Here is a 25,288-nt window from a genome sequence, read left to right on the forward strand (position 1 = left end):
AAACCTTCTGTACTCCACCCCAACCGGAGCCATGTGATCTCCTGGGAGAGGCAAAAACCCGATAAAAACCCAGGCCAATTTAGGGAGAAAAAAATCTGGGAAAATTCCTCTCCGACCCATCCAAGCGATCGAATAGTTTCTCCAAATAGTCTTGCCTCTTCCGGAAGACACTGACCAGGGTTATTCCATTTCTGGGCTCGGCAGTCCCCCTCCCCCACCCATCCACTCATGATGGCAGGTCATGGGGGCGGGGTGCGAAAGGGTTTGCAGCCACGAGCGCCGGCATTAGCACTGCTCGGCAAATTCAGTGTGCCGGGACTGGCGGCACTGAGGAGTATCGCCCGGGAGCGTAGCACCGGTGTGCAACGCCCCCGGTATCGACACAGAAGCAAAATTTGGTTTGCGAGGCACCCGTAGCGCCCCCTGGTGACCCCGCCAGAGAAAGCTGGCGTGCTGAGCTGTCTCGGGGCGCCAAGGTAAGGAATGACTGCATCAGGTAAGTGTGATTGATATATATATTTTTTTGCGATTTGTATAGAGAATGTTTTTTGTATTTTTTGTTCTGATTTTTTTGCAGGGAGGCCTCTCTTAGGGCGCTACAAAGCCGGCTCTTTAGCACAGGATATTCAGTTGTTCACCTGGCCTAGCACCCTGAGAGAAGTGTGGAACATTTCCCTTAGCGCTTACTCCACTGTCAGGGCGCAATGACTGAAGTTTGCTGTTCCCGGCGCTATAAAATTTCCGGCGCTAAATTTAGCGACCGCCTGACAATGCCTCAGGAACCCTCCATCCAAATTTCTAGCCCCATGAGCTGATGAGCACAAAAGCATAAAACACCAGCCACTGACTCCTTTAAAAAAAAAGCAAAATACTGCTGAAAATCATGAAATAAAAACAGAAAATGCTGGAAATACGCAGCAGGTCAGGCAGCGTACGTGGCGAGAAGAACAGAGTTCATGTTTCAGGTCGATGACCTTTCATCAAAACTGGAAGATGACTGCCACAGCCAATGACGCTTGTTGGCTTATGGTCCCTGAGATGCCTGCTCCACATTACCGCTTCATTCAAAAGACTATTCTTTATGTGTGAGCCTCAGGGGGAGTAGGAAGATTCACCAACTGTGCTGACAGAGAAGTAACAACATACGATTTTAAAATTGCACAACTAACTGGGTTGGAGGAATTAATTAGTGTTTGCTGGTGACTATTAATATGCCCCTCCAGAATAGCTTTCTATGGAAGCTAAATAATTGTTCCTCTTTCACTCCTACAATCTGAAGGCTTGATCTTACACTATTTCAGGAACGTAAATATTACAATTTTTCAATATTTTCTACCAGAAGGATACCAGAAGACCCTAGAGGAGAATTTTGAAAGAATTGGCACCAACTTTTACGAGGAATAGAATTTGGTTCCTGATATATGTAAAGCTGCTTTATCAGTTAACTGTATTTCAATATATAGAAAACAAAATTAGTTTCAGGATGGGATTTAGAACTTTTATTTTTTGGGGCCACGCGGCCCGTTCAGAATACCGCGCATGTGCGATGTTTGTATTGAAAAGCCGGCAGGGCGGGTTCCCTGGAACACTGCACGACTGCGCAGCTTAAAGGGAACACTGCCTGCTAGCAAATCAATTGCCGCATTAAAACTTCAACATTTCATGGTTGATAGCTTATAATTAGTAGAAAACTTACTTTCCAAATTCCAAATTGAAAATATCCGTGATCAGATAAAGAATGACAGAAAATGGCATGTGACGCATACTTACGAACACTCAAATTACAAATAATTTGCATATTAATAAAGCCTTCTTGACACTAGTGAATCAGAGGCTTCCAGAGCTGTTGCAAAGACTGGATCGAAGCAAAGCATCATTTTCCCCAGTCCTTATCGCTTGACATTCGCTTGAAAGCAATATTCTCTTTCTGGCTGTATTTATGGTACATGTGCTGATCAGAGACCAGAGTCTGTTGAGTGCAAAGTTCAGTGAACAGATCTGAGTTCATAGAATGGTACAGCTCAGAAGGAGGGCACTTAGCCCACCATGCCTGTGCCAGCTCTTTGACAGAGCTATCCAATTAGTCCCACTCACCCTGCTCTTTCCCCATAGCACTGCTCATTTTTACTTTGAGTATATATCCACTTCCCTTTTGACAGTTACTATTGAATCTGCTTCCACCACCCTTCAGGCAGTGCATTCCAGATCACAACAACTTACTGCATTAAAAAAATTCTGCTCATCGCTTTCCTGGTTCTTTTGCCAATGGTCTTAAATCTGTGTCTTCTGGTTACCGACCCTTCTGCCACTGGAAACAGTTTCTCCCTATGTACTCTTATCAAAACCCCTCATAGAAACATAGAAAATAGGTGCAGGAGTAGGCCATTCGGCCCTTCGAGCCTGCACCGCCATTCAATAAGATCATGGCTGATCATTCCCTCAGTACCCCTTTCCTGCTTTCTCTCCATTTTGAATGCTTCTATTAAATTCCCCCTTAACCTTCTGTGCTCTCAGGAGAACAATCCCAGATTCTGTAGTTTCTCCACATAACTGAGGTCCCTCTTCCCTGGTACCATTCTTGTAAATCTCCTCTGCACCCCTCTCTGAGGCCTGGATATCCTTCCTAAAGTGTGGTGCACCGAATTGGACACAGTACGCCAGCTGAGGCCTAACCAGTGATTTTTAAAGATTTAGCATAACGTCCTTGTTTTTTCCTCTATTTACAAAGCCAAGGATCCGACATGTTTTTTTTAACAACCTTATCGACTTGTCCTGATTGGTGTGCGCCAACACCCAGGTCTCTCTGTTCCTGCACCCCTTTAAAATTGAACCATTTAATTTATGCCACTGCACACTTCTCTGCATTAAATTTCATCTGCTATGTGTCTGCCCATTTCACCAGTCTCCGTCCTGAAATCTGTTACTATCCTCCTGCATTGTTTTGTGAGATTTGGAAACTTTGCAATTATGGTCCCAAGCCCTAAAGAGCAATAGTCCCAACACCGCCCCCTGGAGGACACCACGATATACTTCCCTCCGTTCACCACCACTCTCTGCTCTCTGTCCCTCAGCCAATTTTGTATCCACACTGCCACTGCCCCTTTAATCCCATGGACTTCAATTTTGCCAACGAGTCTATTATGTGGCACTTTATTGACTCCCTTTTGAAAGTCTAATACACAACATGAACTGCACTAACCTCGTCAAATTTCTCCGTTACTTCATGGCAGAATTTGCCCTCGTCGCGCCGGTATCAGCTCACACCCAGCAACCTTGTGGGCAAAGATTTTTAAAACCTAAATGTGCACAAACAAGTCGAACTAACGAGGCACGCCGCAAGATGCCCCACTCCAGCAAAATCCGACCCATCTTGTTCACATTCACGGTGCATTCTTTTTTTGGACATGGTGGAAAATCTGTGCCTCCCAAAAATGTCAACATCATCCGCTGACTGATCCTGAGCATGCATTGGTTCTGATCCTGAGCACCTACTGGTTCCTGTATGAGAATGGCAGTAAAGCAAGAGGGCCCCTTGTTGAGTCGATTCACACCGAAGCTAATCCACTCTTTTTCAGATCGTGCAATGGCCTCGGGTGCTCCACCCCTGCTCTGCGGGAAAGTGTCCCGAGATATCAAGCAAGAGCTGGATAAGCTCACAAGTAATGTGCGGATAAAGAAGCTGAGATGGTTCTCTGAATGTTTGTCAGTAAGTCCTTTCATTGTCACCGCTCAGTCGCGTGAAGTGCGGAGCTCGTTGTCACTTCGGGAATTGGGCCCAACCTTTAGCACATATTCGAGGAAAGACTCTCCCTGGCTTTGCCTTTCTGCAGCATTTACAGACTTACTGCCAGCTAAGTTTACCGCCAAAGTATGTCCCAAAGTTGATGCTGAACCTACATTTGAAATATTGCTGGAACACTTTGGGGGAGAAATTCGGGAGCGCGCCGTTTCGGGTGATAACTTTTAAAAGTTGGAAAAATTAGCGGCAGGCGCTAATGTTTTTTAACTTAAAAAAAATGTGGTGTTTGCACTCCAGGAAGGAAGTGGAGCGCTAAATTAAGTGCGCAACTTCCTGGAGCGCAAGAGGCAGCAGGCGGGGCGGTAGGTGTGCAATGGGTCATGCAGCACTGCCGCGTTGGAAGGCTCCTTTCCTCCCTTAAAGGGAAGAGTCATCGCTGCAGGCTCTGCAAAAAATAAAAACGTACCTGCTCCCCGACGGCAGCAGCGATCCAGCCCGATCAGCTCGGTGCTCTGCAGCAGAGTGCCCCGCTCATCGATCGCGGGGAGAAAGCAGCAAAAACAACGCAAAGAGAGAATTTCAGCACTTTTTTCCCTGACCTTGGCCACCTCGCCTTTAAGCATCTGCTCCGAAGCGCCCAGCCTCCCGATGAACACCTCCTGAAGTTTGGGTGCGGGGCGCTACTGGGGCGATGCGCACGGTGATGATGTCATGAAAGAAATCGGGCCGCATCGCCATACTGCCACCGCAAACCTCCCGCCAAATATAGCGGTCGGTAAATGCTTAGCGTCCCATAATCACCCCACCAGAGGCGATAATGGGAAGCACTAAGGAAGCCAATTTCTAGGCCTAAATTCCTCTCTCCACTGCTTTAGTAGTGGCGCCAACCCACTGATTGTAAGCAGCTTAACAATTCTGTTAAAATAGTGTAGCGAGGAAATTCAAATGGATGTGTTGAAAGTAATTCACTTGCCTGGATGAGTGCAGCTCCAACAATACTCAAGAAGCTTGACACCATCCAGGACAAAGCAACCCACTTCATTGGCACCCCGTCCACCACCTTAAACATTCACTCCCTCCGGCGTGCCGTGATTGCAGTGTGAACCATCTACAAGATGCACTGCAGCAACTCGCCAAGGCTTCTTCGGCAGCACCTCCCAAACCCGTGACCTCTACCACATAGAAGGACAAGGGCAGCAGGCGCACAGGAACACCATTACCTCATAGTTCCCCTCCAAATCACACACCATCCTTACTTGGAAATATATCACCATTCCTTCATTATTGCCGGGTCAAAATCCTGGAACTCCCTCCCTAACAGCACCGCGGGAGTACTTTCACCATAAGGACTGCAGTGGTTCAAGATAGTGGCTCACCACCACCTTCTCGACGGCAATGAAGGATGGGCAATAAATGTTGACCTTGTCAGCGATGCCCACATCCCGTGAATGAATTTTTAAATATTCAAGGTCATTAACTATAATTGTTTCACTTGAAGTACTCATGTACTTCAGTAGCATAAGAACATAAGAATTAGGAGCAGGAGTAGGCCATAGGGTACCTCAAGCCTGCTCCGCCATTCAATAAGATCATGGTTGATCTGTGACCTCAACTCTACTTCCCTGCACTGTCCCCATATCCCCCAATTCCCTTAGAGTCCAAAAATCTATCAATGTTGGTCTTCAACGACTGAGCATCTACCGCCCTTTCGGGTAGAGAATTCCAAATATTCACAACCCTCTGAGTGAAGAAATTTCTCCTCGTTTCAGTCCTAAATCGCCGACCCCTTATCCTGAGACTATGCCCCTGGTTCTGGACTCTCCAGCCAGGGGAAACAGCCTCTCAGGGGAAACAGCCTACCCTGTAAAGCCCTTTCGATTAGATCACCTCTGATTCTTCCAAACTCTAGAGTATATGCCCAATCTACTCAATCTCTCCTACTAAGACAACCCTGTCATCCCAGGAATCATCGAATGAACTTTTGTTGCACCCCCTTTGAGGCAAGTATATCCTTCCTTTGGTATAGAAACCAAAACTATACACATTACTCCAGGGGGGTCTCATTAAAGCCCTATAGAATTACAACAAGACTTCCTTACTCTTGTACTCCAATCCCCCCCTTGCAATAAAGGCCAACATACCATTTGCCTTCCTAATTGCTTGCTGTACCTGAATGTTAGCTTTTTGTGTTTCTGAGTACTGAGGGAATCAAGGAAAGGGACATTTGTCCCAGCACTACAGATGCAAACATTGTCATTATTTGGCTGGAAAGACATTCTTTGCTAAGGGTGGGACACCAACCGTGCCTCTGAACATAAAACAGTTATATTACTAGTGTAGTACTTTTATCTGACCTTTAATGCTTATTTTTATTTATTGTAAGTAAAGAATTTTATTTAATGTAGATCAATGATTTTGTTACCTCCAGACCCAACTACTGCAAAGCTCTCCTGCCCAGCCTTCTATCTTCCACTTTCTGTAAACATCAGCTCATCCAAAACTCTGGTGCTAACTCCTAACTCCTAACCAAGTCCTGTCCACCCATCAACCCTAACCTACTTTGGCTCCCGGTCCAGTAACATCTCAAATTTAAAAATTTCATCGCTGTGTTCAAATCTTTCCATGGCCTCGCCACTCCCTATCTCTGTAACCACCACCAGCCCTACAACCCTCTGACATCTCTGCGTTCCTCTGTGGCCTCTTTGCGCATCCCCGATTTCCTTCACCTCACCATCGGTGGCTGTGCCTTCAGCTGTCTGGGACCTAAGCTCTGAAAATCCCCTCTCTAAACATGTCCACCTTCCTACTTCTCTCTCCTTTTAAGATGCTCCATAAATCAACTCTTTTGACCAAGCTTTTGATCACCTGTCTGTCTCCTTAAGTGGCTCGATGTCACATTTTGTCTGATAACACTCCTGTGAAACGCCTTGGGATGTTTTACTGTGTTAAAAATGTCGTTGTTGCTTAAAAACAAACAGAAAATGCAGAGAATACTCAACAGGTCAGGCAGCATCTGTGGAAAGAGAAACAGAGTTAGCGTTTCAGGTCATTGCCAAAATTCAACGTCTGCAGTATTTTGCCTTGGTGTTGTTGTTGCAGTTGCTGACTCGTACCATGCATTTGTACCTGATCACAGTGCATTTCAATAATCCATCCACTGGTACAACATATTTCAGCATGAATAAATTCTGCTTCCTAACCATGGATTGGCAATGGTTCTGTTTACTCTGTGCTCTGAGTTCTGAGTGCCATAGCTCGAGGATATATGACATTTTAATACAGGATCTACAGTAGAAATATATCCGCTTCATCAATTTGTTGTTAGTATTTAGGAAATTTGCAAGCACTTGGATGGTTCTGTTTTATCAGGTTTTATTTAAAAATATGAGTTTGTGTTTAATATGAGAAAAGTCAAGAGACATAGGGGCTGAAATTAGTCCTTTTTATAGTCCCGCTTTTACCCGCGGGTACCTCCGGGGAAATTGCCCCAGAAGTTTGAGTGGAGCTGTGCTGGTAGTGCTGCGCCCCGCGATTAGTGGCCCGGGGGCCAGCGCTCATCTAGCGATGACATCATCGCTGTGCGCGCCGAGCCTTTTGCAACCCGCGGGGGAAATTACCCCGCGTGTCGCAAGGCTGCGCAGGCCGCTGTCGACGCCAGCTTCTCAGGGCGTGAGGCGAGCAGACATCTGCCGCTGTGGCACCCCTCAAGAGGGAGACCTTTAGTGCCCTGGGACGCCATTTTATTTTATCACCCGACTCTTGCGTCGGCCCGACAATGGCGGCCCTGGCGTCAGTCGGGACACCATCGTTCAGCCCGGTGCTCCGTTCTGGGTGCTGGGCCGGTCGATCGCATCCCTAGTGGCCCAGTGGCTGGCCATGAAAGGGCCTGCAGAGTACGCAGTGACCCTCCCCTTTAATTGAAGGGGACGGGCGTTGTAGCGCGTTAGCGCTACGTGGAACATCTACATAGCGTTGACCTCCTCAGCGGCATGCTGCTGCCCCGGGAGCGCCGCTCAAAGGAAGCAGGGTGCCGGAGATAGTGCTCCGCTTCCTTTGAGGGGCGTACGGCCCAATTCCACGTCAGGGTGGGATTCCAGGTTAGGGCAATAAAAGTCTCGGCCCCGGAAGTTTACCGACCCTAATCGAGGCGAGGGGCAATTTCATCTCCATAAACCTGTAACTTTGTTGGTAATGATTGTCGTGGTCTGTTCAATGGTTTATTTGCCATTTGAATATTTGGCCTTCAATGCTTGCGATCAAAGTCAGTTTTCATTTAGAGCCTCCAGATTTGGATCCATATGTAACAGGCATGGAAATAGTGCTCTGAGAAAATGCTTGAATGTGATCTTTTTAGCCCCCAGGAGGCAGTAAGAATCTCTGGGATTTGGTGGCTGTGCTAAAAGACCAGGATGAGAGCCTGTTTCCACAGAACTACTGCAAAGGAATAATGCACATGAAACATCTGGTCAGATTCAAAACTGTAAGTAATGTTTGCAGAGGGTTTAATCACACAATTTCAGACTTATCTAGTATCTCAAATTAAAGATAAGCTCACACAGGAAAATATTTGACTCGTGTAAAATGAATTAAATAATGAAAGGATAATGTACTGTGATTCGAATATCTGCAAGGTCAGAAGTGACGTATAGATATATTGATTGATGTTACGCTGGGCGATAAAAGTAATGAACAGGTTGTGTTGTTGAATTCCTTCGGGTGCTTTCTTCATAAAAACATATCGATTCCCGATATCACGAAGCATTTTTCAAGATAACACAGTGATTCACAAGAGAACGAGGTTATTACCTCCCATTTTAGTCTTCCTGACATCGCTGCTGGTCATCTCAGCTCTGTAACTGATACTTTAGCAGCTTCTGTGCACTCTCTGACAAATTCGCCCACTAGTTGCTGTTTCATTTACAGTTTTAAGCAACATAATATTCAGTTCTTGAAGTACATATTTTTTTAATTCATTCTGGGGCTGTGGGCGTCACTGGCAAGTCCAGCGTTTACTGACTATCCCTAGTTGCCCTTGAGAAGGTGGTAGTGGGCCTTCCTCTTGAACCGCTGCAGTTTGTATGGTATTGTAGCCGTTTGAAACAACTGAATGGCTTGCTAGGCCACTTCAGAGGACAGTTACGAATCAACTACGTTGGTGTGGGACTGGAGTCACATATAGGCCAGATTGGGTAAGAACGGCAGGTTTCCTTCCCTAAAGGACATCAGCGAACCAGGTGGGTTTCGGCAAAAATCCGACAGCCTCATGTCCGTTTTATTTCCATATTTTTGAAATGGAATTAAAATTCTCACATTGCCGTGGTAGAATTTGAACCTGGTTTAGTCGTCCAGGGCTCTGATTACTCGTCCAGTAAATTAACCACTGCACAACAGTACACTTAAATCTGAACTATGGTCATATGGAGTAAGGATCCCTAATACAGTGCACAAGAGTGGTAGAATGTAGTCGCTTACGCTCAGTTTCCTAGCAGGCAAGTCCCCAATCACAACCAGACAAGTGGACCTCAGCCATTTCCCTGAGGAATATTAGTCTGCAAGCACCATTGGGTGAAACTAAATGCATTTGCTTACCCAGTGTCTTAGCTAATGAAAAACGCTGAAAAAATGGGGAAAACAAAAGGAAAAATATGTACTTACAGCATATGCATTCCTGTAGTGATGACAGGATTCAGGTATAATGGCCGATTAAATGTAAGAATTAAGGAAGAGGTAACACAGGTGTTCTGTATAACATATTTTTCAAATGTCAATGTGTATTTTTTGAGCTGTGTAAACCTTTGAGAAACCTACTAAATCAATTCTTGCTGAAAGTCAGATTCAAAATTACATAAGAACATAAATGGGAGCAGGAATAGGCCATTCGGCTCCTCGAGCCTGCTCCACCATTCAATAAGATCATGGGTGATCTTCTACCTTAACTCCACTTTCCTGCACTATCCCCATATCCCTTGATTCTCCTAGTGTCCAAAAAGCTAGCAATTTCAGACTTGAATATACTCAATTGAGCATCCACAGTCTTCTGGGGTAGAGAACTCCAAAGATTCACAACCCTCTGAGTGAAGACATTTCTCCTCATCTTAGTCCTAAGTGGCCGCCCCCTTATCCTGAGACTGTGACCCGTAGTTCTAGACTCTCTAGCCAGGGCAAACAGCCTACACATGTCATTAGTGTAAAAGGCTTGATGTGTTCAAGTGACATTACCTTGTCCACTATTTTAACAGATGGGTTGACTCATTTGTTTTAAATAGGTTCAAATGGAAGATCGCAGAATCACCACTTAAATGTTATCTCAAACACTTAATATCTACCTATAGTGTGCTTGGTAGCAGATCCTCATTTTCAAAATATGCATACCCCGCTATTTGAGTCACGGATCTGCCTACCACTAAAATTTAGTTCCCTTGCTTTTCTTAATTGAAGTGTATCAATTCCCAATTGAGCCAATAAAAGCAGACCCAACCAGAACCCTGGGGAGCACCGCCATCCTGGAACTAACATCTTTGGCAGTCCTGCCACAGTGTAGGCCTGAAGGTGCTCAACGGGGGCCCACAACCCAGGACACAACTGGTGTCTTCCCCAAAGGGGGTTTGTGGAGATGGGGAATTTAAATTCAGTTAATTAAACAAATCTGCAATTAAAAGTATCAGTAATGGTGACCATGATTGTCGTAAAAATCCATCTGGTTCACTAATGTCCTTTAGGGAAGGAAATCTGCCATCCTTACCCAGACCCACAGTCAATGTGGTTAACTCTTAACCGCCCTCTGAAGTGGCCTAGCAAGCCACTCAGTTGTACTACGACAAAGTCACTGTGGGAGTACCTTCACGAAGGCAATTAGGGATGGGCAATAAATGCTGGCCTTGCCAGCAACGCCCACATCCCATGAACGAATAAAAAAAAATGTGACACTTGTGGTAAGAAATGGTGAGCAAAGCGTATAAATCAAGTACATTATTTAGAATCAATTAAGAGATACACAAAAAAATATAGTCGCGATGAAAATATTTCTCACTGTTTCTTACATTTAAATCCACTCCTGGCCATCACTTGTGGCGTAATATTGACTGCAGCGTGCAAATTGTTTAAAGCTGGATTTGTTTTGGTCAGTCTAAAGCTCAAGAATTAACAACCGTGAAGATGTCCAAGTTTGGAGGTGGAATCGGTGCGCCAAGCAAGGAGGAGAGGCTGAAGGAGGCAGCTGAGATTCATCTGCGGCTCGGTCAGATCCAGAGATACTGTGAACTCATGGTGGAGCTTGGAGAGGTAAAGTACTTCAAGATGACATCAGTCAGGAATTGTGTGGCACAGTTGGTTAAGAACACACATACACCTCAAATTTCCATGGGGCTTCACTCAATCTCCCACCATCATTTCGCTGGAAGCTTAGTGGAAACTCATGACATCAAAGATCATTGATACCATTTCTCCAGGATTCCCGCTGAAGCTACGGCACAATCAATGCACAAATCACTAAAGGTTGTGACACAGGTTAGCAAGCCCATAAAAAAGCAAACCAAGCACTCGGGTTTATTTCTAGAGGTATAGAATTGACAAGTAAGGAAGTTATGTTAAACTTGTATCGAACCTTAGTTTGACCACACTTAGAGTACTGCGTACAGTTCTGGTCGCCCTATTATAAAAAGGATATAGAGGTACTAGAGAGGGTGCAGAGAAGATTTACAAGGATGATACCAGAAATACGAGGGTATACACATCAGGAAAGGATAAACAGGTTGGGTCTCTTTCTATAGAAAAAAGTCTGAGGGGTGACCTAATTATGAAATTAAAGTTATGAAAGGTTTGATAGAGTGGATACAGAGAGAATGTTTCCATTTGTGGGGCAGAGCATAACTAGCGGTCATCAATATAAGATAGTCACCAAGAAATCCAATAGGGAATTCAGAAGAAACTTCTTTACACAAAGAGTGGTGAGAATGTGGAACTCGCTACCACAGGGAGTGGTTGAAGCGAATAGTGTAGTTGCATTGAAGGGGAGACTAGACAAGCATATGAGGGAGAAGGGAATAGAGGGTTATGCTGCTAGATTTAGATAAGGAAAGATGGGAGAAAGCTTGAGTAGAGTATAAATGTTGGTATGGACTGGTTGGGACGAACGGCCTGTTTCTGTGCCGTATATCCTATGTAATCAAAAAATCTCTACGTATAAATTCTACCCCACAGTCTTCTCATCCATGGGACGGGTTTTGTCATATATTTGCTTCATGGGTTCTTTGCTTAAGAATTCACAGCAACACAAATGCTGTAAAGAACTAGCTGCTTTATTAGCAACGGTTTAACAATCAAACTGAACACTATCAGTTCTTCCACCAGGTTCACAACTGCACGACTCAGCGTGGAGAACCTGGATTCGATTAACTGGGGTTTTATTGAGTCTTGTGAACATCACATGACTGGCTAAGCCACTCACAGTGCAACAGCTCCACAAACCTGTGAGCATGCTCATGGGTACATACATTGCAGGTTTAAATTCAACCGGTAGAGATAGGATAAATGTGTTCTTTCTCTGGTAGCAGGGTGTAAGTATAATTAACGTAGCCAGTGTCAATGCTGGTCCCTGTGGATCCATAGCCTGTCATTTGGCACAAATTGACACTAATTGAACAACCTCAAAGCAATTAGAACAGTAACTAAATGCCAATGCTATGTTTAGTGCAGTAGGAGCACGCAGTCTTCTGTCTGTGTGTTGAGAATTTTCCCCGCATCTAACACATAAGAGCATTAGAAATAGGAGCAGGGGTAGGCCATTTGGCTCCTCGGGCCTGCTCCGCCATTCAGTGAGATCATGGCTGATCTTCGACCTCAACTTCACTTGCCTGCACTATCCCCAAATCACTTGATACCCTTAATATCCAAAAATCTATTGATCTCTGTCTTGGATATACTCAACGACTGAGCCTCCAACGCCCTGCCCTCTAGGGTAGAGAATTCCAAAGGTTCACCGCCCTCTGAGTGAAGAAATTTCTCCTCATCTAAGTCCTAAATGGCTGATCCCTTATTCTGAGACTGTGACCCCTGGTTCTAGACTCCCCAGCCTGGGGAAACAGCCTACCTACATCTACCCTGTCAAGCCCTGTAAGAATGTTGTATGTTTCAATGAGATCACCTCTCATTCTTCTAAAATCTAGAGAATCAATGTGTACTCATAGGATAATCCCCCCCATCCCAGGAATCAGTCTGGTGAATCTTTGTTGCACTCTAATTATGCTACAACTACCCTGACTGTTCATGTTGGTTGTAGCTGTGAAGATGAAAACATCTCAATTTCTGAGCAACTCTTACTGGCCTTGATGAGTTCTAATTCACTCAAAAATGTCTTAATAAACAACCTCCTGGATAGCTCATTTGTTCAAACCAGCTAATAGCTGAGCCATATACCAGCAGGTCCCAAGTTCAATCAACAGCTGATTGCATTAAAGATGCTTAAATTGCCCTGAGCTTTGGGAGGAGAGAATCAGCCAGGATTCCCATTTCTGATCGCTATCCAGTCTTTCCTACTGGAAAGTGTGAATGTGCCGATATTACGTAGGATATACAGCACAGATAAATGCCATTCTGCCCAACCAGTCCATGCCAGCGTTTATGTTCCACGCGAGCCTCCTCCCATCTTTCCTCATCTAAATCTATCAGCATAACCCTCTATTCCCTTTTTCCTCATATGCTTGTCTAGCCTCCCCTTAAATGCATCTATAATATTCACTTCACCACTCCCTGTGGTAGCGAGTTCCACATTCTCACCACTCTTTGGGTAAAGAAGTTTCTTCCGAATTCCCTGTTGGATTTCTTATATTGGTGGCCTCTAGTTATGCTCTTTCCCACAAGTGGAAACATTCTCTCTGGATCCACTCTATCAAAACCTTCCATAATTTTAAAGACCTCAGCCATCACTTTTCAAGTAAAAAGAGACCCAGCCTGTTCATCCTTTCCTGATGTGTATTCCCTCGCTTTTCTGGTATCATCCTTGTAAAGTTTCTCTGCGCTCTCTCCAGTGCCTCCATAGCCTTGTTATAATATGGCGACCAGAATATACACAGTACTGGGTGAGGATGAATTGGGTATCACAGTCAAATGGCGATGTCACATTCGCTGTCTAGGCTCACACAAAGAATAGCTACTCGGGTGAGTTAATGAAGAGTACCTGGCACCACGCAGGAGCAAATGGGGCTGAAATTGCGGTCGGAGGCTTCCCGCTAGCGTCCTCCAGGTTCCCACACAGAATGTGCAGTCACGTGTGACTGCTCAACCAATCAACTAAAGTATTCTCAATTAATAGCAATTGGAACTCTGTATCTACGAGTTCTGATTGCTATTAATTGAAAGGAAAAAAAACATAATAACACCAAATAAAAAATTAAAACCGCACCTCACATAATTAAAATTAATTGAAATTAAAGTTAATAAATATCTTAGCGAAAAAACATTTTTTCCGAGTTTTTAAAAAGTTTTTTTAATTATGGTTTAAAATAAATTTAACATAGTGGGCTGAGTTTTTAAAAATAAAATGTGTTTTTTAAATTTAATTAAATTGTATTTTTGTATGTTTTTAAACTCTTATGTCTGTAAAAATAGGCTATGTGCCTGCTTTTATCAGGCACAAGAGTTTTGAGGACATTTGCTGGGCAAGTTATGGGTAAATCCTGCAATCTTGTCCTTGCATATGTCCTCGCTCCCGATATAGGGATGATCTGTTCAGCTCCAGCTTGACAGATCAGAAAAGCCGGTTTCAGCGCATGCGTATTGTGCGCTGAAAACCGGCTTTAGTGATGTCTTCCCGGGTCCATAGACACTCCGTATGGACCTGGGGAGGCCGGAATTTCCAGGCCAATATCTTCAGAAGGGGAGAAAATCTACAGATATAAAAAAATTTGCTTCTCTCCGTCACACTTTGGTCTTCACATTATTATGACAGATGCAAAACAATCTTTAAGGAAAGTATTTTTTTTAGAAGAGGTGAAGGATATCCGGACATTTCCTGCTGCTGCCGATACGCAGATTTTCCTGGGGATTGCACCCACCACCCTAAGAGCTACGCTGGTAGGGGTATAACTCCTGTTAAGACCCTCCAGGCCAGTCAGGCCAGACTAAAGACAGCCCACCAGAGAGTCAGGCTGAGGACATGTCTACGTTAAAATGCCTTCTGTTATGAAAATAACCCAGAGCCGTGACGAGCCTGTTACAGACTTGAAACTGTCGACATCGACAGTGGAAAGCCATGATCTGTTGGATGCATAGAGCCGTAACAGCACGGAAGAAAGCCATTCGGGCCGTCGAGCCTGTGCCGGCTCTCTGCAAGAGCTCTTCAGCTAGTCCCACTTCCCCGCCCTTTCCCCGTAGCCCTGCAATTTTGTTTTCCTTCAGTGGAAGAAAGCCTCATCTTCCACTAGACATGGGAGATTCTAACTAACTAGCCAAGAGAAATAGTTACCCTCTAATTGGTCTCAGGCAGTGTTTAAGAGGAACTGGCCTTTAATTGATTTTAGCGTGTGTAATTATACCTTGTGGCCTTAAATGGTCACGCCAGGCTACACACTACCTGGGAAATAAGGGCGAATTTTATGAGTTTTCACTGGCCGGTGTTGAGCCTTGCTACTTGTGAGCATGGTTTGAGGATAGGGCTATAACATATCAGCCCCAATTCTGTAACCTGTGCTTGCATGCAGCAAGGCTGTACTCCTTCAAGGAGCCTTGCAAAATTACCCGATAATGTGTGACTTTTGTGACTGCTTTTGTTGTGAGATTATTTGCAACTCGTAAATTACAGCACAAAAGGAGGTCATTTAGCCCATCGTGTCTGTGCCAGCTCTCTGCTCTCTCCCCGTAGGCGCTGTGTCATCGCATGCTTTAAATCTTTGTCTACTCTTCCCTTAAAAGATGCAAGGTCTCTGGGCCAAACTATTCCCTGTGGTAAAACAGTAGTTTGAGCAGAGAAAAATGGTTAAAAAATGATTTCTGTGGTGACAGTGTGGAAAACCTACCTCGTAACCTCTTTATATTTTGAGTATATAGTTGCCACCTTTCTGAATTTTGAAAACCGTTCTAGATTAAGGAACCATGAATAAGCATTTGATAAGGACCTTTTACGACGAGGGAGAAATGTCATCACAGCGACCTTTTACACAAGCGACTCATATCGTTGTGTATTTGTAAACAAATGAATAAAGGTTGGCCAAATATTTTTTCATGGAAACAGTACCCCCTTCAACACAGCAGATTCTTCCATATCCATGGTGCTTTGTGGTAGTGGCTCGCCAGGGTGGTCATTTTAACCTAACCTAAGGGCAGGGAAGTGAGACTAATTGGGCAGCTCTTACAAAGAGCTGGCACAGACGTGATGTGTCGAACAGCTTCCCTCTTGCTGCACCATTCTATGATTCTATGACCCTCCAGATCATCAGGCGGCTGGGCACCCAGTCACTGCTGCATGTGAATAGGCCGGTGCAACCAATTCAGAGGCTGCTTGGCCTGTGCAGGTACCGAGCACTTTGGCTGCCCTGCGCCTGTCTAGTGCCAGGGCAGAGGGGGGGGGGCCCAGGAAAATCAATCCCAATATTTATTACATCTGCCAATCGGTGACCAGATCTATTAAATGATTTCTTTCTTTGCAATGAAGGATAATTTGCCTTCTTTACAAAGAAGAGATTTGAGGAGGGCAGGGGTGGGGGAGGGAAGGGGGCAGGTTTAAACAACCAAAAATAATGTGACCTTTTAAAATTAAACGAAAAATGATTTTGCAGTGAGCTGAACCACAATGTAGAAAGTGAGACAATGCAGGATCGCCATGGCAACACCCAGTACTTTATTTTGCCTTCCTCTGACATTGTAATCGTAATTACAAGAGGTGACAGAGCACAAAGACTGCTGTGATATTTAGAACGAGGTTTGAGAAACAAAGAGTACATCGATGTGAGATAACCTTCATTGGTCTTTCAGTGGGACAAAGCGCTTTCAGTGGCACCTGGCGTATCGATGAAATACTGGAAGAAGCTGATGCAAAGGTGAGGTCCTCTTCCAATGACTCCATACACCGCCTTACACAACCAATCGTCTCGTGAGCCTGTTCTCTCAATGCCGTAGCCAACATTCCTCCCTCATTCAAAACAAGAATAGATTGGCTGTTAGGCTCATTTTGTGGGGCACTGCCAGTACAGAACAGGTGTCATATTTGCCAAGAAAGAAAGCAAGACTTGCATTTATATAGCGCCTTTCACGACATCAGGACGTCCCAAAGCGCTTTACAGCCAATGCAGTACTTTTTGAAGTGTAGTCACTGTTGTAATGTAGGAAACGCAGCAGCCAATTTGCGCACAGCAAGCCCCCACAAACAGCAATGTGATAAATACCAGATCATCTCTTTTTTTTTAGTGATGTTGATTGAGGGATGAATATTGGCCAGGACACCGGGGGAGAACGCGTCCCTGCTCTTCTTCGAAAGACTGCCGTGGGATCTTTTACATCCATCTGAGAGAGCAGACGGGGCCTCAGTTTAAAGTCTCACCCAAAAGACGGCACCTCCGACAGTGCAGCGCTCCCTCAATACTGCTGAGAATGTAACAACAGTCACTGTACGTCACGAGCAATTCATTGCGGGACACGTTCGATGGACCTGTGACAAACGTTCGCCGCGCAGAATCTGGCAGTTCCGCGCAGCCAGGGACTGGCTTTTTTAAATGTGATATTTTGCACACGCATGAATCTTTGAATGGGCCATGTGCCCAAAACAAAAATTAGTGGGAAAATTGGCCTGTGACATAGTTCTGTTCCTATGCGACCTTTTGATGCGAAAAGGCACCATATCAATGCAAGTGTTACTATCATCAACTTACATTTATAGAACCACAAGCAAGTAAATCGTTCACTGTGCGTAATGAGTGTAGTTCACCTTGTGACACTCTTGCTATTTAAAGATGAAATACACAGTGCAAATGTGAGCATTTTTTTTATTTATTGGTAAACACCTTCTCAAATCCACTTAAGCAGTATGCGTTATTGATCTGTAGATACAGAATCTTGTTGCAATGTTGGCATGCCATCAACGATCAGTATTTGAAATGCCTGTTGCTTGTTATGAGCCTTTGGCTGATTTATAATCCATTTAAGTACTGCCTTTAAGTTAGCCAACCAGTTCTTTCTTTCACTAAATCAGCACCAATAAGGTGAGAATAATGAGAGTCAAATTAGTAAAACATATACAATCCTTTTATAAAGTTCTTTATCAGAAAGGAAAAGAACAAATTTGCATCAAAGGAGTTAGATGTAGTCCTTACTACTAGGGGGATCAAGGGGTATGGCGAGAAAGCAGGAATGGGGTACTGAAGTTGCATGTTCAGCCATGAACTCATTGAATGGCGGTGCAGGCTCGAAGGGCCAAATGGCCTACTCCTGCACCTATTTTCTATGTTTCTATGAATCATATCCTTAGGAATTTCCAAAGTGCTTTGCAACCATGGGCTAGACTTTTGGCATCCATCCGCCCAGTTACCACCCATTTAGCGCCTGTATTACTGCCGAGATTCTCCTTACCGCCCATATTTGATTATAAATAGAAACTACCGTCCGTTTATCGCCCATTTATCGCCGGCGGCACATTCGGCATTCAATTACTGCCGGGAACGAGCAAACCGCCAGTCCATTGTTTTTTTTCAAAAATCTGATGTCATCACTCATGTACCGCCCAGAAGATTGTTTATAATGGAAACTAGCGCCCAAATACCACCCAAATTATTGCTGAGCTCTACTTTCTGAAAATTGCCCATATACCGCCCAAATTATCGCCCGCCCAAAAAGACGCTCAGAAAAAGTTGCACTCACCTGACCATAACCCTATGGTATGTAAATCGGATGAAGTTGAAGAAAAGGCTGCTTAAAGTAGTTGGAAGTATTGAAGTAATTTGTGAGCGATTTTAAGGGTGTTTTAAAATCTTGACAATGAATACATTGTGGTCTGTTTTGAGTTTATATTGTGTTGTGGACAATTCAAGAATTTTGAAGACAGATTAGGGCATTTATAGTAATGGGGCCTGTAATTTCTCAACCAGTATTGATGACTACTCACATGCTGCAGAATAGAGATGGGAGAAGGTTCACTGTGCGCATAATGCTCTTCAATCAAAGAGGTGGCAGACTGCTGAGGATGAGGAGACATTACACCCAACTCATTTACAGGGAGAAGTGCTCATACCTGAACCTGTCCGATAGGATGTGCATTAAAAGGCTGCCCTTCTGAAAAGAGGTCATCAACGAGATATGCCAGCTGCTTCAGGGAGATCTGCAGCCTACCAGCACCATCAGGACCGTTGAGGTTAAGGTTACTGCGGCACTTTCCTTCTATGCATTGGGCTCCTTTCAGGCCTCAGCTGGTGACATTTGTTGCATCTCTCAGCACGCCACACATTGCTACATTCGACAGATGACTGAAGCCCTTTACACTCGCAGGATGGACTTTATAAACTTCCCTATGACCAAGGAGCCACAGAGTGAGAGGGCTTTGAGATTCTCGAGAATAACAAACTTCCCCAAGGTCCAGGGTGCAATAGGCTGTATGCACATCGCCTTGCGAGCACTTTAGAGGAATCAGAGGTTTACCGTAACCTCTTTGTTTGTTATTCTCGAGAATCCCAAAGCCCTCTCACTCTGTGGCTCCTTGGTCATAGGGAAGTTTATAAAGTCCATCCTGCGAGTGTAAAGGGCTTCGGTCATCTGTCGAATGTAGCAATGTGTGGCGTGCTGAGAGATGCAACAAATGTCGCCAGCTGAGGCCTGAAAGGAGCCCAATGCATAGAAGGAAAGTGCCGTAGTAACCTTAATCTCAACGGTCCTGATGGTGCTGGTAGGCTGCAGATCTCCCTGAAGCAGCTGGCATATCTCATTGATGACCGTTGTCGACCACAAGCAAATAATCATGGCAGCAAATGCCAATTTTCCAGGTAGCATTCATGCGCACATCTTGTGTGAGAGCACTGTCTCCAACCTTTTTAACAGTTAGCCACAAGGCCAATGCTGGATGCTTGGTGACAAAGGATACGGCCTCACTACCTGGCCCCTGATCCCCCTTCCACGGCCAGATCAGCCATGATCTTTTTGAATGGCGGAGCAGGCTCGAGGGGCTAGATGGCCTCCTCCTGTTCCTAATTCTTATGTTCTTATGTAAGCCAGAGACAGATGCCAAGCATCGCTACAATCAGAGTCATATAGCCAAACGCAATATTGTCAAAGACATTTGGAGTGCTGAAGCAGCGCTTCAGATGGCTGGACCACTCTGGAGGCAGCCTACAATATCACCCTGAGCAGGTCGCTGAGTTCATTGTGGTGTGCTGCATGCTGCATAACTTAGCTATCAGGAGGGGACAGGAATTGCCAGATGGGACTGCCAGTCCACCTCAGGAGAGAGGGGAGGTGGAAGAGGAGGAGAAGGACGAGGACCTCAGGGAGGACAATCAGCCTGGCGATGTACCCATGTCCCCCACCCTCCCCATCTCCACACCACAGGGAAAGCCCCGTGGCAGTTATGCAGCTGCAAGACTGTTGCAACAGCAGCTCATAAATGTACGTTTTGCTTGAAGTTACGTTGGTGACAGTTACATTACGTTACATCACATTTCATCCTGGCCTGGCCCGGCCATTGTTTGCAACCCTTGTATTGATGGTTAACATTCTGTTTGTAAAATACACTACACAACAATTGTAAGTTAAATAAAAATCTTTTATCATTTAACAATTGAAATAAACTTTTTAAAAACATTTTAAATTTTAAACGTGAAGAAACAAATAACAGATACATTACAGAATAGAAACCCCATCTCCCTCTCCCCACAACAGTCAACAATTTTTCAATAACAATTCAAATATAACAGCCACCCATCCACCCCCGCAACAGTCAACAATTTTTCAATAACAATAACTATTACAAAAGCACCCATCCCCTCCCCACCCCAACCTTGCAAAATATCTACCTGCGGCCACGGTTCCCTCTGCCTCTACCCCCCCAATCTTAACACCGCCTTTACCACTAACGTTGCACCTGCTCCTGGTCCTACCCTCATTAACCCCAAGCCGTCTTGCTGCAGGGCACCTCGGGTGCTGCTGCTGTGGTGGGAGGGTGGGTGCAGGGGGGGTGGGGAGGGGCGGTGGGTGACAGTGGCAGAGTCACATCTTGGGATCCCGGAGAAGAGGTATCCGAGGAACCATCTCCAGAGTCAGAAGCAACTGCTTCCTCCTGACTCTTATCTGCCGGCATAGGTGGTACGGCATCTTGGGGTGCAGTGCCGTATCCCGAGACCATCGTCTGCCGCATGGCATTGATGGAACCGCCGATTCTCCGCATTACCACAATTAACTGCGCCATGTCCTCCGAATGACGCGCCGAGAGAATGGCAATGTTGCCGGTCAACCCACCTATCGCCTGGAGGAGCTCTCGACCGATGTCGCCGCTCGGCCTCAACAGTGACACCATGTCCAGGTTGACATCCGCCTGTCTTTGACATGCCTTCCTCACCGAATCAACCTCCGTGGATTCGGCATAGGTGCTGAACCACTCAGGGTGCCTTGCTGCAAGCCTCTAGGCCCCGCTACTTCCTCGGTTGATGAAGAGGTGGCCGCAGGTAAATTTGACCCTTGAGTACACAAGTCCCCCTGTGTTGAGCAGCATAGTTGAAAGTCATCCATACGATCATCATCCTCCTCGGTAGTCTCATCGCCGGTGGTGAGCAGCACTGGAACTAGAAGGGGCGACGCTCCAGGGGGCTTCAAATTTCTGCGAGGTGTCTGGGCAACTAGAAAACATAATTGAGGTTAGTAGAAGAGGAGGGGAGGCCAGGGTGACATGAGAACACATGAGCAGGCATATGTAGGAGGAGCAACACTACTGCATTAGATATCACCAACAGATGTTACATATAATTAACGTGAACATCGAGTACAGAAACTGAATTAAAATAAGATTTCATGATCCCAGCATTAATTACATTACATTACATTATTCATATATCATACTCAAATAGCATTAAATTACCTGGGGGTCATACATTACTCACGCGGCGCCACAACGAGATCTGCACCACCACGGGTGGGCAAGCAATTATGGACTCCTACAAGGGCTGCAGCCCGCTCCTCCAGATTGGTGAGTTCCAATATCTCTGTTGGCCCTCCCGTGTGCCGACGCTTAGCGCCATTTGCAGATATCTTCTTCTGCAAAGGTGACAAGAGCATGGTATAAGCTAATTACCTAGGTACTGTTATGGAACACACAGATATTATAATCCACAATTAGTCATCGGCAATGCTTTTCATCGTTAACGTTATATGCTCATACAGTTTGGGTGCAATTGATGCATGGTTTACACATCTACGTTCAGAGAAGCAATGTAACAAGATCGTGGTTAGGAAGTAATGCATGACACCAAGATTACCCCAGCTTCATTACAATCTGGCAGATTTACATTTTAATTAATGACTCAGTGCATGCTTACAGTTATTAAAGTTAATAAAGTTCGTACTTACTCTCGCAGATGCAACCAGGTCGTTCCAGCGCTTGCGGCACTGGCTTGGCTCATGGTAATCATGTGCTGCCGATGACACGACTTCGGTGATCTCCGTCCAAATTCATTGATACATGCTCGGGGGTGGGTGTCCCACGCCCATCCCGGGTTAATTGGCCCACATCGCATCTCCACCAAGGCAGCGTTGGCCTCATCAGAGAACCTCTTGGCCCTTTTTCGCCCTCCAACCTCCGCCACCTCACCCACATCGCTAAAGGCAATTTCCTCAAATTTCACTTTTTTAAACTTGGGTTTTCTAAAGCTGCGATTTTAACTTGAGGGCCTCGATCGATTAAAGCTGCCCTTGCTCAAGCTGCAAAGCTGTCTCGCGCTCTCTCTCTCCCTCCCTTTGTCTTCTGCACATGCGGTGACCTCTGACCTGAATCGCAGGCAAAGTTAAATGACTGAAAATAAAATTGCGCATGCGCAGAACGGCCGTTGCAATCGACGCCAGCATTGCACGACTGAATACATCGCTACCGCCCACTTCACATCGCTACCGCTATCGCTCAAATTAAAAAGGCGAAACTAGCGGTTTTTAAAATGAGCGATATTCCGAAGGTTCTAAATGTAGGACAACCGCTACCGCCAGAAATATCGGCCATTTTAAAAACCGCTAGTTTCACCTTTTTAATTTGAGCGATAGTGGTAGCGATGTAAGTCGAAAGTCTAGCCCCATATTGAATTTTGAAACGCAATCTTTTTTGTTATGTAGCAAAATATGGCAGCCATATTGTGCACAACAAGGTCCATTAAATGAATGATCAAATCAAATATTTTTGAACATGAAAAATAAATTAAACTAGATTCTCTCACAACCCCAATGTTTACATCACGAGACTACAAATTGCTAAAATATTTAGTAGGGTTTAGAAGATGGAAAAGAATGAGGGGACAGATCATACAATGGAAGGGAACGCAGCTTTGATTTCTCCCACTCCACCGAGTTTCTGATCTCCGAGAGAGAGTAGGTACCTTCCTCAGGGGAGGGTGGCACAATTTTAAATGGTGCTCTTCATCAGGCCTTCAACGGTAGAATTAGCCGTGCCTTTTGGTTAAGTGGCCAATCCTGCCCAATTGACCACAGAAGTCACGTTTCCTGGGAGGGGTAGAAGAGGGCAAAAAATACTGGGCATCAAGGGAAATGTATCCTCAGAAATTAAGAAGAGCCAAAAATGCAGCTTTGAAATCTGATTAGTCCATCAGAATAACCATAACAGGAAAGCATTTAGTTACATGTAACATCCACCATGTTACTGTTTCCTCAGGAGAGCCGATCAGCTGATCCAGGAAGGGAATGATGAAGTCATCCCATACTGCATTGCTACCGGGGATGTGAAGAAACTGGTGACGTTTTTTACCTCTCGAGGCCAGCTGAAAGAAGCACTGCTAGTTGCTCAGGTAATTTAGAATTAATAATTACTTGTCATTACATATGAGGGTTAATCCCATCATCTCAGCAGGGAAGCCACGTTCAAAGGGATCAGGGCTGAAGCACTCTAACCCCGATTCTCTGATGCTCACTCCCCATCAGTGCTGCTCCCCCCGCTGGAGTCACGGATTTAGCCCTACCTTATTTTTAAAATATCTGAACAAGTTTGAATAAATAATTCTGAATAACTCATGTATATTCTTCATAATCATAATCAAGGTGGTCATATCAAAATACATACGATAACATAGCTGAAACGGCTCAGGTTAACCCTTTAGTGCTTGGACCAAGGTTAGGGTAAAGATTATGAGAGTAGAACTTACATGGTTTTATCAGAGTCATTTGAATCTGACATCTCCTAAATTCTTCAGCCACTGTGCTATTCTTCATGATACATATTTTATTGACTCCTCCCTCTGGCTGTCTAGGTCCTAAGCTCTGGACTGCCCAGCCAAAACCTCTCCAGCACTCTAGTTCTCTTTCCTCCTTTAACACACTCCTTAAAATCTATCTTTTTGACCAAGCTTTTGGTCACCAGCCCTAATTTCGCCTTATGGGAAGTCATGTTTAACAAATTTGCTGGAATTCTTTGAGGATGTAACGAACAGGGTAGATAAAGGGGAACCAGAGGATATGGTGTATTTGGACTTCCAGTAGGCATTTAACAAGGTGCCACATAAAAGAGTACTGCACAAGATAGAAGTTCACGGGGTTGGGGGTAATATATTAGCATGGATAGAGGATTGGCTAATTAACAGAAAACAGAGAGTCAGGATAAATGGTTCATTCTCGGGTTGGCAACCAGTAACTAGTGGGATGGGAGGAAAAGCAATGAGCAGGACACAAAAAATCTGCAAAAGGACATAGACAGGCTAAGTGAATGGGCAAAAATTTGGCAGATGGAATATAATGTTGGAAAATGTGAGGTCATGCACTTTGGCAGAAAAAATAAAAGAGCATGTTATTATTTAAATGGAGAAAGATTGCAAAGTGCTGCAATACAGCGGGACCTGAGGGTACTTGTGCATGAAACACAAAAGGATAGTATGCAGGTACAGCAAGTGATCAGGAAGGCCAATGGAATCTTGGCCTTTGTTGCAAAGGGAATGGAGTATAAAAGCATGGAAGTTTTGCTACAGTTATACAGGATACTGGTGAAGCCACACCTGGAATACTGCGTGCAGTTTTGGTTTCCATATTTACAAAAGGATATACTTGCTTTGGAGGCAGTTCAGAGAAGGTTCACTAGGTTGATTCCGGGGATGAGGGGGTTGACTTATGAGGAAAGGTTGAGTAGTTTTGGCCTTTACTCATTGGAATTCAGAAGAATGAGAGGTGATCTTATCGAAACGTATAAGATTATGAGGGGGCTTAATAAGGTGGATGCAGAGAGGATGTTTCCACTGATGGGGAAGACTAGAACTAGAGGGCATGGTGTTAGAATAAGGAGCCGCCCATTTAAAACTGAGGTGAGGAATTTCTTCTCTCAGAGGGTTGTGAATCTGTGGAATTCGCTGCCTCAGAGAGCTGTGGAAGCTGGGACATTGA

General features: G+C 44.9%; 1 protein-coding gene across 3 annotated transcripts in view; it reads left to right on the forward strand.

Annotated features, from left to right (window-relative positions):
* wdr17 (WD repeat domain 17) overlaps positions 1-25,288 on the forward strand; it is a 330,335-nt gene that overhangs the window by 260,452 nt on the left and 44,595 nt on the right. For all 3 annotated transcript variants that reach the window (XM_070878342.1, XM_070878333.1, XM_070878351.1), the window contains 5 exons: positions 3,576-3,706; positions 8,094-8,219; positions 10,865-11,020; positions 16,706-16,770; positions 23,577-23,709. In XM_070878342.1, the coding sequence (XP_070734443.1) occupies positions 3,576-3,706; positions 8,094-8,219; positions 10,865-11,020; positions 16,706-16,770; positions 23,577-23,709 (611 nt within the window). The remainder of the gene's footprint in view (positions 1-3,575; positions 3,707-8,093; positions 8,220-10,864; positions 11,021-16,705; positions 16,771-23,576; positions 23,710-25,288) is intronic.

Source organism: Pristiophorus japonicus, chromosome 1 (genome assembly GCF_044704955.1).
Source record: "Pristiophorus japonicus isolate sPriJap1 chromosome 1, sPriJap1.hap1, whole genome shotgun sequence".
In the NCBI taxonomy this organism is placed as follows: domain Eukaryota; kingdom Metazoa; phylum Chordata; class Chondrichthyes; family Pristiophoridae; genus Pristiophorus; species Pristiophorus japonicus.